General features: G+C 40.1%; 1 protein-coding gene across 1 annotated transcript in view; it reads right to left on the bottom strand.

Annotated features, from left to right (window-relative positions):
• The window catches only part of PLCL1 (phospholipase C like 1 (inactive)), a 344,775-nt gene that overhangs the window by 48,642 nt on the left and 279,870 nt on the right, over positions 1-16,263 (bottom strand). The window contains exons 4-5 of the mRNA XM_032860146.1: positions 11,523-11,598; positions 9,319-9,428 (exon numbers count right to left, since the gene is read on the bottom strand). Coding sequence (XP_032716037.1) covers positions 9,319-9,428; positions 11,523-11,598 — 186 coding nt within the window. The remainder of the gene's footprint in view (positions 1-9,318; positions 9,429-11,522; positions 11,599-16,263) is intronic.

Genomic DNA, 16,263 nt, shown 5'->3' on the forward strand with positions numbered 1-16,263 from the left:
GTAGTCAAATATCATAGAAACAAAGTAGAATGGTGGTTTTCAGGGGCTGAGTTTTTTTTTTAATAGATCCCAAATTTTAGTTTCACAAGATGAGAAAAGTTATGGGCATGGATGATGGTGACGGTTGCATGGCACTATGGATGTATTTAATACCACTGAAATGTATGTTTAAGAATAGTTAAGATGGTAAAATTTATGTTCCATGTACTTTAGCACAACAAAAAAATTATAATAATAAAAACTTTGGGAATCAAAAATTCCAGAAGATGGTAAGTACAGATCATTTTACTGGACAGAGCAATCAGGAAGGGAAAATATGGCAGTGGGGAAGATTGTAGTGAGAGTCTATGAAGTGAGACTAGAAACTGAATGTAATTAGGGCTTGGTGGGGCCATAGGTTAAAAACAAAACAAAACAAAGGAGGGGGATTAACACATAGAAGAGAAGGTGTATAAATAGAGAGATAGGTTTAGTGACAAAAGGATACTGTGTTTAAGCCATGTAATGAGTTAAGCGCAGAGAAAGATTGCAAATAACTTTTAATCATAAAAATGTGAAGACCTAGAAGGACTCAAGCTATCATAAAATCTGATCTCATCCTTTGGTGAGAAAGATAATTTAATTTTTAAAGAATTATTTATTTATATATTTGACAGGGAGAGAGTACAAGCAGGGGGGACTGGCAAGAAGGGGAGGCAGAAGCAGACTCCCTGGAACAGGGAGCCTGATACAGGGATCCCAGGACCTTGGGATCATGACCTGATCTGAAGACAGATGCTTAACCAACTGAGCCACCCAGGCATCCCCAGATAATCTAATTTTTAAAAATTATACTACTTGCAGATTTTTAAATTCATGTCTAACTTCCTGTAGGTCTAAACTCTTAGATAATTAATTCTAAGATAAAATAGGTACTCACAGCTCAAAATTTTGTTACTTTGTATGTATTACTAGAAAGTATTTTCTTTAAAGAATTAAAAGCTGTGTGTGTATGTGTGTCTAGTCTCTTTATTCAGAATTAAAAGCTTTGTTTAAAACTCTTTGAAAGTGCCCGTCTCAGGATTGGTGACTTAAAAGCTCTTCAATTTTTGCCTGTCAGTCTCCTTTCTTCTCAGTGAAAGCGTGAGGAATTTGCCTACAGGGACTTCACCTCTCATTTATAAATCATCTCAGGTTTGTTATTCAAAGGAAGATTCCAGAACTTCTGCTCCAAAAGCTTAGGTCATAAAGGATAGACTGAGCAACTGAGAAGCAGAGGAGTGGGCTGAGGAAGGAACAGGAGAAGGAGCATGGCCTTTGTAAAGCTCTTGCTGGCAGCACAGCTCTGGAAACTTCCTCCGCCTCACGGAGCTGTGGAGGTTGGCAAGGTCTAGTCTGAAAGCCAGTGAATGGTGTAGCTGTCCAAGAGAAACAGGAGGAGGTTGGCTGGGTTCTCAGGGTGGGTCCAGGGTCGGCCCGCAGCTTTGGTATTTTTGTTATTTTGTTTTGCTTTCCTAATCTCAGTGGTATCTGCCCAAGAGCTCAATTATATCCAATCACCCCAGAGTGATCAGGCAAGCCCTGGGGAGCTGATGCACACTGTCCAAGCTCATAGGAGACGCACTGGTGAAAAAGGAAGTTAACTGACTCATTTACAAAGAGAAATGTAACTTCCAGGCAGATAGGACGATTTACCTCACGTGGTCCATCTATCCCATCACCATCAGAACAGGATACTTGGAAAGACAAGTTGAGAACAGAGTGGCTTGGTGAATGCAGTGTGGGAACAGGGAGAACAGGTGGTCCGAAGCTATACTCTTTGTAAGGACACACTGCCAAGGTGATTGGAATTCTCATGTTACCTGCACAGGACACTTACTCCTATTAAGATACTAACTATAAAGCGCTTAGTACAATACTAAGCACATAGTAAGCACTCAGTTAACCTATCATTATTATGGTGCTGTCAATATCCTGACAGTAGAGGATAGTGGGCTGACAGCATGGGCTCTGGATTTAGTTCCTTGCTCCACCGCTCAATTCCCACATGCCAATGGGAATGTTACTTAACGTCTCCAGCCTCAGTTTTTTAAATCTATAAAACGGGTGTAGTAATAGCAACTTTACAGGGTTCTCCTTAAAATGACGTAAGATGTTGTGTGAAAATCAGTTAACTGCCTATTGTAAGCAGTGAATGCTAGTTATTCGTAATAAAAATAACAATTATACAGCACTTTTTATATGCTGGAGACCGCTTTACATATATCAACTTCTTTAGTCCTCACATAACCCTATGAGGTGGGTGGGTGTTGTTGAAGAACCTCATTATAGTCACCAAAATCTGCTCCCTCTCCTTTTTTCTTCTAAGATTTTATTTATTTATTTGACAGAAAGAGAGGGAACACAAGCAGGGGGAGTGGGAGAGGGAGAAGTAGGCTTCCCGCTGAGCAGGGAGTCCAAAGCGGGGCTCAATCCCAGGACCCCGGGATCATGACCTGAGCCAGAGGCGGACACCCAATGACTGAGCCCCCAGGTTCCCTCTCCTTAAGGAAACATACCTGCCCCACTCCACTGAAGTCGGATCTGACCATGTGGCTTGCTTTTGCCAGTCAAATGTAAGTAGAAGGAACACCTGACACCACTCAGCAGAAATCTTTAAAACCAATCTGTGCTGCCCTACCTCCAGGATTGTAGAAGCATTAGATAGAGCTCCTATTAGCCCGAGTTCCTAAGTGATACTTGGTACTTGTATGTCTTGTGATGGATATACAGTGCAAGAAATACGCTATTATTGGGGCGCCTGGGTGGCTCAGTCAGTTAAGCGTCTGCCTTCAACTCACGTAATGACCCCAGGGTACTGGGATCGAGCCCCACATTGGACTCCCTGCTCAGCAGGAAGCCTGTTTCTCCCCGGCTGCCGTTCCCCCTGCTTGTGCTCGCTCTCGGTCTCTCTCCATTGCTCTTTGTGTCAAATAAATAAATGAAATCTTTTTAAAAAAGGAAAAAGGAAATAAAAGAAATAAGCTATTGTTTTAAGCCCCTGATGTTTTCAGAGTTTTGTTTCCACGGCACAGTCTATCTCAATTGACTCAGAAGCACAGAAGCAAAAGGAGATTTTTCCAAGGCCACATGGCTGGTGTCTGGATTCAGAGTCTATACTCTTAACTACTTTGCCTTACGTTTCTTAACAATTCATAGTAGTACCAATATAAGAAGAGTTTATTGTTAATACATGGTTATTCTTGGGGGTCTGTTTCTTTAGACTTCGTAAATGGTGGTTCTTTTGTGAGAGAGTTGCCTCAGGAGGAAAGCTAACCTCTCTTCAGCTTCTGCAGCCAACAGCCAGCAGCTGCCGGAAACACCACTGGAGCAGCTCTCCATATACAGCACAGAGGACACTGGACATGATCTTTCTTTATATAAACTCAGAGCAGCTTCCAGGGACACAGTCACTATGGCTGCCAGGAGATCCTGACTTGGTACACACAGAATCACAAAGAATGATTAAAAATGTCCACGGTCATTCAGCGTCTTCATACCTCTTCTTAATAACACATCATCCTGCTGCCCTTTTCCTACCTCTCAACAATGAGCAAAGCCTTCAGGCGGGTCTGCAGGCTCTATTAGAAAGTTATTACCACTCTGACATCCATTTAATTTCCCTTATGCAGCAAGATCCCCCAGAGATGTGGGGGCCTGAAACTTGGGGACCAAATAAGAGAGTCTGCCTGCATGAGCAATGCAGCACAGGTACCCAAGGAAAAGTGACAAGCCTCAGCCTCTGCTCTTCCCAAGGAAAAGGAAACTGTTGCCAAGATAAGAGCCAAAGAAGCAGAGGCTTAAACAGTAATAAAAAGCCAAAAGTTGGGCAGAAAAAGATTAGTCATATTTAATGAACATAAATCCATAAAAGAAACTTGTGTTTTTTTAATGGCACACACTGGAATGAATTAAATTACAAGCTGGAAATCTATCTAGGGAAAGTAGAAGTACATATCAATTAATAGAAGTACTCATTAATGAAGTAATGATTCATTCATAATTTAATACAACTAGTAATCAATGAAATTTAGGGACAAATAGGAAGTTAGCCATTTCCTAATATTTTATTCCTTTCTAAGCTCTAGTGACCACCTACCTTCATAACTTTTCTTTTACAATAAAATGTTCACTAGTTACATTTTTTCAATATTATTTTTACTTATCTCTACTTGACACATCTCTAGCCTGCTAAAATTGATTTTTTTCATCAAATTTTTAAAAATATAAAGATAATGGAATTTAGTTCCTTAAAATTGCCAACAGGCCAAGTTAGAAAAATATATATTGGGAAAGCTCATTAAAAATGCTACCCATGGGCACCTGCATGGCTCAGTTGGTTGGGCGACTGCCTTCGGCTCAGGTCATGATCCCGGAGTGCCAGGATCGAGTGCCACATCGGGGTCCCAGCTCCATGGGGAATCTGCTTCTCCCTCTGACCTTCTCCCCTCTCATGTTCTCTCTCTCATGTACACTCTCTCTCTCTTAAATAAATAAATAAAATCTTTTTAAAAATGCTACTCATGGATTCTTTTTTTTTTTTTAAGATTTCATTTATTTATTTGACAGAGAGACACAGTGAGAGAGGGAACACACCCAGGGGGAGTGGAAGAGAGAGAAGCAGGCTTCCTGCAGAGCAGGGAGCCTGATGTGGGGCTCAATCCCAGGACCCCGGGATTATGACCTGAGCTGAAGGCATGTGCTTAACAATTGACTCACCCACGCACCCCTTGTGTGTTCTTCCTAATTTCAGTTTTTAAGGCTGTGTAACCGCCTTACAATGAAGTTCTTTTTATACTTGAGGAGTCAAGTCACTCTGGATGGAATCCAAGACTTTAAGTGAATTCTACTTTATAACACATTGTGTTTTATCAGTGACACAGTATAAATTCATATCTCTCTTCCAAAAGATTTTCAGAACTCTCATGAGTGAAACACTTCCAAAATTAATAACAACTTACTACAATAGGTTAACTAAGTAAGTGAAGTTGTAGCATCTTTTTCTGGAAGACTTAAAGAACTTGGAAAATTCCCATTGTAAAATTTTAATATGATGTTAATGACCAAATAAAATTCTTTTCTGAAGGACAGCACGGAGAAAAGACAGATGGGAGGAACTCTTAATGTATGAGGGTAGGATGAAATGGAGCTATCTTGGTCCAATGATTATCTGGGAAATATACTGAAGACTGAGTCATTGAGACATGTTTCATCATACCACTCCAAATAAACACAATGGCTATTTAAGGAGTTCAAGTTTGTGCTCAGCAATGAGAAAGAAAGAAAAAGATAAGAGGAAAATGTTATAGTTGGCTATTGGCATATGGCTAATGTGTGGGGAAATGCAAAAAGTTCTGTTAAGCAAGTCCCTAATCTGAGCCCATGCATGGTGCTAAAATATGAATGGGAAGAGAAAAAAAAAATACATTGATGGGAGCTTCTAGGACCATCTTGATTTCAGCCTTCTTGCTGGATCCTAAGTCCTCATCTCTGGCTTTTAAAACGTGGACACTAAGTGTAATTCATATCTATTGTATTATAGAGCTATTCATCTTTGCCTCTGCAAGTCTTTCTCTAGCTTCCCTTTCATGTATTAATATCAGATCAATGTAATACTGAATTGTAGGAAACATAAAATAAAAAATTTATTTTTTAGTCTCAGCTCAGTTTGTTTGAAAGTCAGTCCCCCCTTCCACCATTTCTTGCTCTAACCCACCATTTCCCTGCGGGCACATCTGTCATATTTTCTAGCCTCTCCCTTACTTGTGGGAATGTACATTGGAATTAAGTATGTTTAGCTACGTGAACCCACATATTCAAACAATGTTAATAATTCCTCACTCCCTTCCCCTAAACAGTGGAGAGTACTTATATAAACTGTATATAAGGAAACCCTTCCAGTTGGCAATGCACAATTTTATAGTGGTCTCTGCCATAGCCTAGTAATTCAGTGAGTATGTCTTATGAGTTTGGTTATTACTCATTCAACCAGTTGTAAGCAACATAAACTGAACCTAGAAAACTTAAGAAAAAGGGCATTTACTGGAAGATGTTTGGAGCTTGGAAAGTCAATAGGAAGGCTAGAGAACAAAGTAGGAATTAAGATACAAGAAATAAAGGGAGAGTGTCAGAAGGATCTTCTCAGAGAAGCACCATTAGACTAAAGAGCTGCCCAAAGAGCCCAGCCTCTGTCCCTCAGCTAAAAATTAAAATTCCAGGGGCCCCTGGGTGGCTCAGTTGGTGAAGCATCTGACTGGATTTTGGCTCAGGTCATGATCTCAGGGTCATGAGATCAAGCCCCATGTCAGGCTCCACACTGGGCAAGGAGCCTGCTTGGGATTCTCTCTCTCTCTCTCTCTCTCTCTCTCTCTGTCCCTGTCCTCACTCTCTCTCTCACTCAAAAAAAAAGCGCCAAATTCTAAGAAGGTCATTTGTTCAGCACTTGTGGAGAGAGCCCCTGATTAACAAGCCCACAAAATGCAATAAGGAAAAGGAAATATTAAAAGTTGAGGAAAAGGGGTGCCTGGGTGGCTCAGTGGGTTAAAGCCTCTGCCTTCGGCTCAGGTCATGATCCCAGGGTCCTGGGATCAAGCCCCGCATCGGGCTCTCTGTTCAGTGGGGAGCCTGCTTCCTCCTCTCTCTGTGCCTGCCTCTCTGCCTACTTGTGATCTCTGTCTGTCAAATAAATAAATAAAATCTTTAAAAAATAAATAAGTAAATAAAAGTTGAGGAAAATTCACTCTTCTGACTTAAGTTCTTAGCACTCAAGCTGAAATACCAGCAGTTAGTTCATAAACTGTAACAGTAGAATATTGGTCATGTTTCAAAAGGTCTGTCTTAGCATGACATGTACAGCATTTTCTCAGCCCCATCTAGCAATCCTTCTCTGTTGCTAAACCAAACCAACACAGAAACCAACCTCAGAAAAGAGTGAATGACCTTAAGTCATAGGTTAATAAAGAAACAAGAAATTATATCTCAATTTAAAAATTAGTTGACTTAAAAATTTATTAAAGAAGATAAGAAAAACAACAAACTTGTTCCTCCAAAGGTCATCGTCACCTGCCAAAAGTAATAGCGTATGTGGGTGTGTAAAGAGAGTGCCTAGTTTTAAGCACAGTGACTCAGATTTGTATGTACTACCTCATTTAACTGTCACCAAACCCTGAGTGTTAATATTATTGTCACCCTAATATTATCGCCAACCGTCAGAGGGATCCCATAACTTGGCTAAATCTTCACAGCTGTAAGGCAATCTGAACGTGGAGTCGGCCTCACCCCCAGACTAGGCTGACTAGACTCAATCACATGGGCTGAGTTTTATAGGAGGCAGGAGGATAGTGTAGTGTAGAACCATGGGCACGAGTTGAAATCTCAGCTTTGCCACTTACTGGCTGAAGGCAAGAAATTTAAACCTCACTTAGCCTCAGTTTCCTCATCTGTGAGATGGGGAGAGTCACACCAGGGTCAGAGTGAGTCGCTGCAAGGTCAGCCTATCCTTGCAAAGAGAAAAGAGGAAATGTATATAACTGCTTAGCCATGAGTGCTTGTCACATATTACTTACTGAGTAACTGAAGGCTATTTTTAGTTATACATCTGTGTCCCTTGGTAGACTAGTCCTCGAGGTTCCAGTGTTACTCTGGATATTTCTATCCATAGCACCTCTCTCGGTGATCGGCCCGTTAACAAGCCCACATAAGTATTTGCCGACCAGAAAGTGTTTGTATCAGCATGCACGCTGTCAAGTCGTACTCTAATATTAGAAAATAAGCTCTTCCTTATATTAACGCTCCTCTCTACTCATTAAAAGAGATGATGCCGGGGCGCCTGGGTGGCTCAGTGGGTTAAAGCCTCTGCCTTCGGCTCAGGTCATGATCCCAGCGTGCTGGGATCGAGCCCCGCATCGGGCTCTCTGCTCAGCAGGGAGCCTGCTTCCTCCTCTCTCTCTCTCTCTCTCTACCTACTTGTGATCTCTGTCTGTCAAATAAATAAATAAAATCTTTAAAAAAAAAAAAAAAAAAGAGATGATGCCTATTTTCCACCACCCAACTCCCTGGCCTCAGACTTCAACTCATGAGGTCAGGGATGGTACCTCTTCTGTTCTCTGTGGATCCTCAATGCTTAGCACAGAGCCCAGTACATAGTGGGAGGTTAACAAATACTTGTGAACTGAATTTTTAATAAACATTTGTGATATATCTTTCAGTTTATCTAGCACTTTCATTTAAACATATTTCTCAGCAGAGCAAGTTCAGCATATCTCTTTGGCACCAGACTGCCTGGCTTCTAACTCCACCACCATCATTCACTAGCACCATGGTCTTGGGTAATATACCTAAGTTTTTAATGCCTCCATTTTCTCACCTGTAAAATGAGACTAATAATAGTATTGGGGGCGCCTGGGTGGCTCAGTTGTTTAAGCACCTGCCTTCCGCTCAGGTGATAATCCCAGGATCCTGGGATTGAGCTGGCATTGGCAGGGGCAGGGGATCTCTAAGAGGGAGTCTGCTTCTCCCTCTCCCTTTGCCCCTCCCTCCCAACTCATGTGTGTATGCTCTCTCTCTCCCTCTCAAACAAATAAAATCTTTAAAAAATAATAATAATAGTATTGGGTTGTGTGTATTAAAATGTTAATTTATATAAAGCCTGTAAAACAGTATGTGGGACATAGTAGGTCTTTAAACTTCAGCAATGAGTAATTTTGTTCGTGGCTGTTTTCTTCCCATCACGCTGTCAAGAATAAATTATTCCAACTGCCTAAATCATCTCTCTTTTCACATAATATGAAAAGTGGCATCTTTATTTCAAAATCCTAAAATCAATTTTCAGAAGAGCAAATCATAATCTCCAGAAACTGACTTCCAAAGCTATTTGTAAAAATAAATGTATTTATAGAGACTCTTCTTAAAATAAAATAATCCTAAATGGCTCCAGATATTCTGTAGTTTAAAGCTCTTCCAAATCACTCGTGCTGGATCCTTGTCCCACAACATTTGGCGTTATTCTTTCCACAAACAAGAACAGCTATATTGACTTGAGGAGAAGCGTTCATTTGAGTAAAAACACGGGCTGGTGGAATTAGGTCGTGTTGTCCTCTGTTTCCACTACAACCCTCATTTGCTCTATTACGGCAAAGAGTATGTCAATCTCCCCATCCCTTAGAGCATGAACCTGGTGATTAGGCCACACATTACTTGAAAATTCCAATCACTGTATTTAACCACTGATGCTTTTCTACACATTCAAGAGATGAGCAGGAAAAAAATAAAGGCAAAGAGGCACCTGAGAATTTCATTTACCTTCAATACTGTAATGTTCCAAGCAAAGCTCTCAGTTGCCTTGTTGAGTTTTCTTCCTTTCAAGCCTTCTTTTGCCCCTAGATTATGAAGTTCCTCATGGAATTCCATCCCTTTGAAAAAAAGAACATATAAGAATTCTTACTATAAATTTCAGAAAAATGGGCATCTTATAATGAAAAATTTCCCATTCCTTTCCTCTCATAGTTTTGAAAACCCTGAATTAAATGTTCATTCCCATTCTGTTCGTCCCCACCAGTGGCTATCCTTAGGGGCAAACTAACAATAACCAATACATTAGACCAAATTACATTTTGAACAGCCAGGAACCACCAGATAAAGACATAAGAAGGAGGTTAAGAAGCAAATTCTTCTAGTAGATTACATGTGTCTTGTTTGTCTTCTACCTGGTTTTTATGTGAAATGGTATAATGTATGACAATGTGTGATGGCTAACCATATGTGACAGATGCACTTATTTTACTTTTCCTTATAAGCCACCCATATGGTTTGACAGTAGACCCTGGAGTCCATATGGATAATGATGTTAATAAATAAATGTTGAGTAAAAATAAAAAGATGTTTTATAAATAGCATTTCTGGAAACAACTAAATACTGCAGATTTGGGAATGGCCTTAAAGTTATTTTTAGCTCAACCATTTCTCAAGCTTGACTACTATAAAAAATATCACCATCCTCAGAGTTGAGAATCACACTTTCTTCCGGACAGCTTACGCCATCTTTGGAAAGCTATGACTGATTGCAAGCCAAAGTCTGTCTCCCTGAAATCTTTACTCCTTGGTGCTAGCTAGACCCAGACCAGCTAAGTCTAATCTCTTTTCCACTGTGCAACCCTTTAAATCTTTGAAGAAAGATACTCGATAAAATCCACTAGAGTCTTTTCTCCTCCAGATTAAACATTTTAGCCTGTTTCAGCTTTACTAACAATGTCTCTTCTTTAAAGATGACATCCGGGCAGAGCCTCCACATTGCGCAGCTTCCTGGAGTTGATCTTGTAGGGACCTGCATCCAGGAATATCATACTCAAAGTGCACTTGAAGCAGCCCACACAGGGTAGAGATTTACCGCCACCCTCCTTGTTCTAGTTACTCTACTTTTCTAATGCAGCTAAAAACCACATTAACCTTTCCGGCGTTAACACCACAAATATAGTGTATGGTAAGAGCATGATTGTGGGGCTGGACTCACACTCTGGTTCTACTACTTACTAGCCACATAAGTGTGAGTAAGGCCTTGAAATGCTCTGCAATCCAGTTTCCTCACTAGTGAAATGGTGATAACAAGAGAGCTTACCTCAAGGGATTGTGGTTGAAGATTAAATAAGTCAATACATACAAAGCTCTCAAAGTAGAGTCTGGCATATAAAACCATCCTATAGGTACTGGTATTATTTTTGTGCTTTCTGTCAACAGAAACACTTAAGCCTGTGGACCAGTCAGGGAAAAGCACCATTTTTTAAAGTCTAGTCTGGGTTCAGAGGTCAGCTCTACCCTGTGCTAATATGGAATCTTGAGTGATTCACTCAATCTCTCAGAATCTCAGATGCCTCATCTATAAGCTGGATACAATGGTGATTACCTTGCAGAATTGTCAAAAGGACGAAGTAACAGTGTGTGTGTGCACAATATCTCATATGCAAATATATCAAGCAATTGTCATTATTGTCATCTTCCTCATCATAATCATTGTGCATGGGCATCAAGGAAAACATAAATCTAAGAAAGATAAGAGTATAGCATGTAGATGAAAGTGAATATAGATAAACGGAGGGGTACCCTCACAGATATGTGACCTGTCCCATCCTTAAAGAAAGAACAAATCTAAAATAATGACTAATAAGTGAGGCAAAAGCCTAAGAGATTAATAGGATTATGGCTCAAATTATAAAAATGAGGTGGTTCTTAAGGGACAACATGTAGTAAAGGGTTTTGGCAGACTTCCAAGTAGATTCAGAACAGATCACCTCTCTAGATATCTTCATAGACACTCCCCTCTGTGTACATACACCAACCTACTATCACCTCAATTTCTTCTGTACTAAACAAAGACTTCAGTTTAACTCAAAAGAATAGTTGAAGTATGGCACAAAATATTTCAATTTTAAGGGTAGAAACAGAAACTTTAAAAACTACTACAAATTATCATTAAGTTTCTAAACAAAATGGGGCAGAAGTAGGGGGATTACCTGCTTTCTGACACTGCACAATCTTTTCCTGGACTGTATCTGCCATTTCTATGAGAAACCGGCTCTCTTGAATCATCTGTCACAAAATAAACATAGAAAAGTGGTAGTTAGAAGTCCTTAAAACAGCCCATTGGAAGGACAACATACAGAGGGATACTGGCAATAGTGGGGAACCATGGCCTTGGCCATAAGAGACAGAATATGGAAGGATAATGTCTGCTACAACCCCCATCCACTCTAGCTAGACTACTGCTAGAGTCACCTACTTCATAATTATTTCAGTCATATAACATGCTTGGCACCCCATGGGTGACAAATAAACAATTGTTAAATAAATGTATACACAGTCTTTAAGTCCCAGATCACATTCATGAACACCTCTTTCCCACCAAGTAACTGCAGCTTCAAGGCAAGTGGTACCAGAACAGCAGCAAGGAGAATCAGAATGAAGAATCACCTAGTAGTGAGCTAAAGGACAACTGAACACATGGATGAAGTTAGCAGCTTGGATTTGGGCGGCCTAAAGAGAGTAGAGGTCTGGTCCGCCTTCTAAAGGGTTCCAGCACCACTGGCAAGAATGAGAAATGGGTCATGTTTCAGAGTCACCAATTCAACAGAGGTTGTAGGCAATAACCCTGAAATGGTTGTTCCTGCCCTTTATCTTTGGGTAGGAAACAAAAATGTCCAAGAAATACTTAACATACTCAATGAAGTAGGGGAAACAAAAAACTGTTGGAGAGATGGAGAAAAGAAAAACCTGTACCTGAAGAAGAGGGAAGAAAATTGGTAAAGAAGTTGTGATCAGGATAACAGGGGATTGGGGCCCTTCTGAAGAAGTGACTGAAGAAAGGCATCCATTAGACAAATCAACACTTCTTGATATCCAGCAGCTCTTCTCCCCTCGGTAAGCGTTGTCCCATTTCACCTGGCTATTCTATGTTTTGTCTGTCAGAATATTCTGAAGGGAATTCAAGGCAGAAGCCAAAGTGGACATAAAAATATTGGGTAAGACACTTTTCATAGTTAAATGCTGTTGAACAGATTGTAGTCTTCTACAATCACTGACAATATAAAGTGGTTTATGATTACATATTTTCCAATAGAAAAGAATATTGAATCACATATTTTTAATGCCTAACAACTCAATAGGAGTAAAATCATACATTCATTTAATAATTATCTACTGAGCAGACACTATGTGTAAGCACTGTGGCAAGTATAAAGAGTGTGAGGCATTAAGGAGCAAAAACAGACATATTTCTATCTCCATGGAACTCAGAGTCTAGCAGGGAACTCTGCCCAAATGGATGAATGAAATATGATAATTAATTCAACCAAACAAAATTGAGTTACTCATATTTTCTGCCTAAAGTGGCAGTTTAAAGTAAGTTATTTGGAGGGTTAAATTGACCATCAAAACCATAAAAGTAGATATCCATGAAGGTCTAGACTGAGTCACACATTTTAACTGCATTAATGCTTTCAACTCCCAAGAGGAAGTGGAAGGTTAGTGAGTAACAATTTACTAAACCCCAACAGTAGCCTGACTTACTGCAGCTTCCAAGTGAATAAAATTTACAAGCAGAGAAAGATTTAATATGAGGGCCATCTGATTTAGTCTTTACTAAGCTTAGAATCCATGCATGTAACATCAACTGTGTTTTATTATACTTTGAAAAGTTATCATATGTTGCAATAGCTAAGTAGTAGACAAAATGTTTTTATGAAACTCAAGCAAGGGAGACATTCATAAATAATGGACACATTTTGTGACTTTACCATAAGCAAAATAGGTAATATAATATACATTTTTATAATCATTTAATTTTAAGACCAAAAGAATCTTAGGTATCATGACCACCCCCTTAATTTTGGAAGGAAGGAGGGAAGGAAGAAAGGGAGGGAGACGTGAAGTGAAGTGAAGTGAAATCTTACAGGAATTAAGATTCTTGTCTAAAAAATAGAACTAATTAATGATGGTGCTGGAATTAAACCCCCAGTTACCTGGTATCCACTTACTTTCATGAAAAAATAGCACCCTTCTGATTTTGTCTGGCCTGGCCATATTCCTTGAGAGAATGCATGCCTTCACATACATGCTATCTTTTGAGCCTGAAATATGGCATTTTCAAAGTCACCTGGCCCAGCCTGTCAGGAAAAACATGAGGGCATGCCCATAATCAATCCATTTCAACAAGATTCAAATTTATCCTTTTTAAGAAAAACTCAAAAAAGTAATAGGATTGATAATTTCCTTTGATGATATCATGACTGACATCTTAACTCTCATTTCTCTTGGTTTTGCTTTCAGTAGAGAACATATTCTTTGATTTAAAGAAAAAAAAACCTCTTTATTGATTTGTGGCCAGTTTTCTTTGCAGTAGATTACTAAATATCTCCTCAGTGTTGATCATAAAAGGAATATACTTCCTTCATCCAAAAACACCATACCCTTTTCTAATAACCTTGAAAGGAAGTGTCATCTTTGCTATGGCTACCTCTTCTACCTAGAAGTTCAATCCCACCTCCACTAATTCCCTCAGGAATCCATTCCTAATGACCCCTTCTTTTTTAATCCAAAATCTCTACCTCTCTCCTGACTTTTTCCCTTCTCCCTACACTTCTTATTTTAAAGTAAGCAAACAGAAACAATAACAAAATATTCTACTGGCCACTAATCCTCCATTAAAAAATTAGCCCACACTCATTGCTTTGACTCAAGCAAGACTCAATCAAGAACTTCAAGTTTAACCTTGGCCTCATCAACTACACCCTGGTCCATCTTCTGTCCTCATTCACTCCCAACTCAGCAGCTGACACCTCTGATCATTCCTCCTTCTTGATTTCTTGGGCACATTTCTTTTTCGGCTTCACTCTTTCTCTGACTCCTGTACTACCTCTTTCTCCTTTTTTATATCTATACATGTAGGAATCTTTTGAGCTGCCTGGCCTCAGCTCTCCATTCTTTCCTTTCACTATTCTCTCCTCATAGTAATTTCATCCATTCCTAGAACTATGAAATATTATTCTCACGCAGATAATTTCAAAGCTGGTGTTCCCAACACTGCCCCCTCTTCTAAATTCCAGATTCATACTTTCAATGGACTGCCACAGCAGTTTCTGAAGTAGGGAGGTACGTGCACTCTGGGGCAGGGAGCACAATATAATACTTCGAGGTGTGAGAAGAAACAATAAGGACTTTTATTCATGTTTATTTTATCTGTAAAACTAGAACAGAAATTAAGCTTTACAGATTGACCCTGCCCCCCTTGCCAAGTCAAGATCAGATGTCTCTACTGTGGTAAGTGAAAAAAGACAAGGAAGAAGGGAATTCCACATGGAAGAAGGGCTAACTGCAGTATCATTTATTGGTTTCTTCCAGAATATTACAACTTACATATGCGTGTAAAGTAGTAGAGCAATACTATTTACAGTGTCTTGTCCTAAATAAACTAAACCTTCCCAGTATGGATTCCTGAGAAGATGAAGATCATCCAAGCACAAGCAAAAATGTGAAGATGGCAGGGCCTCTCCTCATTCCACTCACAGCATGATTTCTTCCTCAGCAACACACACACGTGAAAACGGTGACAGTGGGATCAGATCAACGTATCCAATTACATTAGAAAAGAAAAAGATTTATTTCTATTATTCGTAAGTAAAACTTTTAAAATCCAATGCTAATTTCTATTCCTGATCTGGTTTTTACTGTATACGTTGTTATGTTATTAAGTTTATGTCATTTACGAATGAACACATTCTCAAATTTTTACTGAGGAGTTGCCTATGCTGGGTCCTCTCTATTCACCCCTCCAGATCCACTCTCTGTCATGCTCCATGCTGGGGAGGTTGGTCTCTGCAGGTAGCATCAAGCAGGCTCCCTTGCCTGTGACTTCTGTTGGGATGGCCAAAGGGGCCCATCAGCAAGGGATCATGGCAGGAGGCAGGAAGAGAGAAGGCTTAGGATAGTTACTCCCTTGACCATTCCCTTCCTGTTGGACTGTGGCTCCATAGCTTCCTCTCTACGAGACCACAGCTCCTGTGGAGTGGCCCCTCTCTGCCCGGTGCAGATACGACTGTGTGCCCGAATGGCTCCCTCCCCTTCTCCTTTAGGCCTGAGAGTAATGACAGCTTTGCGCTGTTGTTATTGTTGGGGTGCTCACCATCCACTGTTGCTTCTCTACTGCTTACCCTTACTTTTAGAACCAAACCCCTCATTTACTCCTTTAATCACCCCTTTGCTATCTGCAGAGAACAAATGAGGTAGAGATGCTTAGACTACCAGATACCTGTGCCTGTAATTTCCAGCATTCTCTGTCTCATCCAGACATCCAGGTTCAGATCTCCAACATTCTCTTTGCCTCACTGCATCCAGAAGATAAGCTCCGACATTTTGTCAGTCACCAAGATTTGCCTAACCTGCCACTTTTATCCCTTTGTTTCCTTCTTTAATCACAACACTCCTGGTTTAAGTCCACTCTCTGGACCATCTTTCAAATTCTAGTTGCATCTCAAATGTCATCATTAAAAATATGCTCTTCTCCATCTCATTCACCGATTCCCACCCCAACTCTAGCCAAAAAAAAAGAAAAGAAAAGAAAAGAAATATCTCCTATTTTCTTCAAATGCTCACAAAGCTCTCTTGAAGGCACTCAGAGGTGGCTTTGAATCCCTGCTCAGCTACTGGCAGGTTCTGGTTCTTCCCACCTTACTCCTTCTCAATACCACTTTCAGAATCATC

Source organism: Lontra canadensis, unplaced genomic scaffold (genome assembly GCF_010015895.1).
Source record: "Lontra canadensis isolate GAN:19392208 unplaced genomic scaffold, GSC_riverotter_1.0 scaffold18, whole genome shotgun sequence".
Classification (NCBI taxonomy): Eukaryota; Metazoa; Chordata; class Mammalia; order Carnivora; family Mustelidae; genus Lontra; species Lontra canadensis.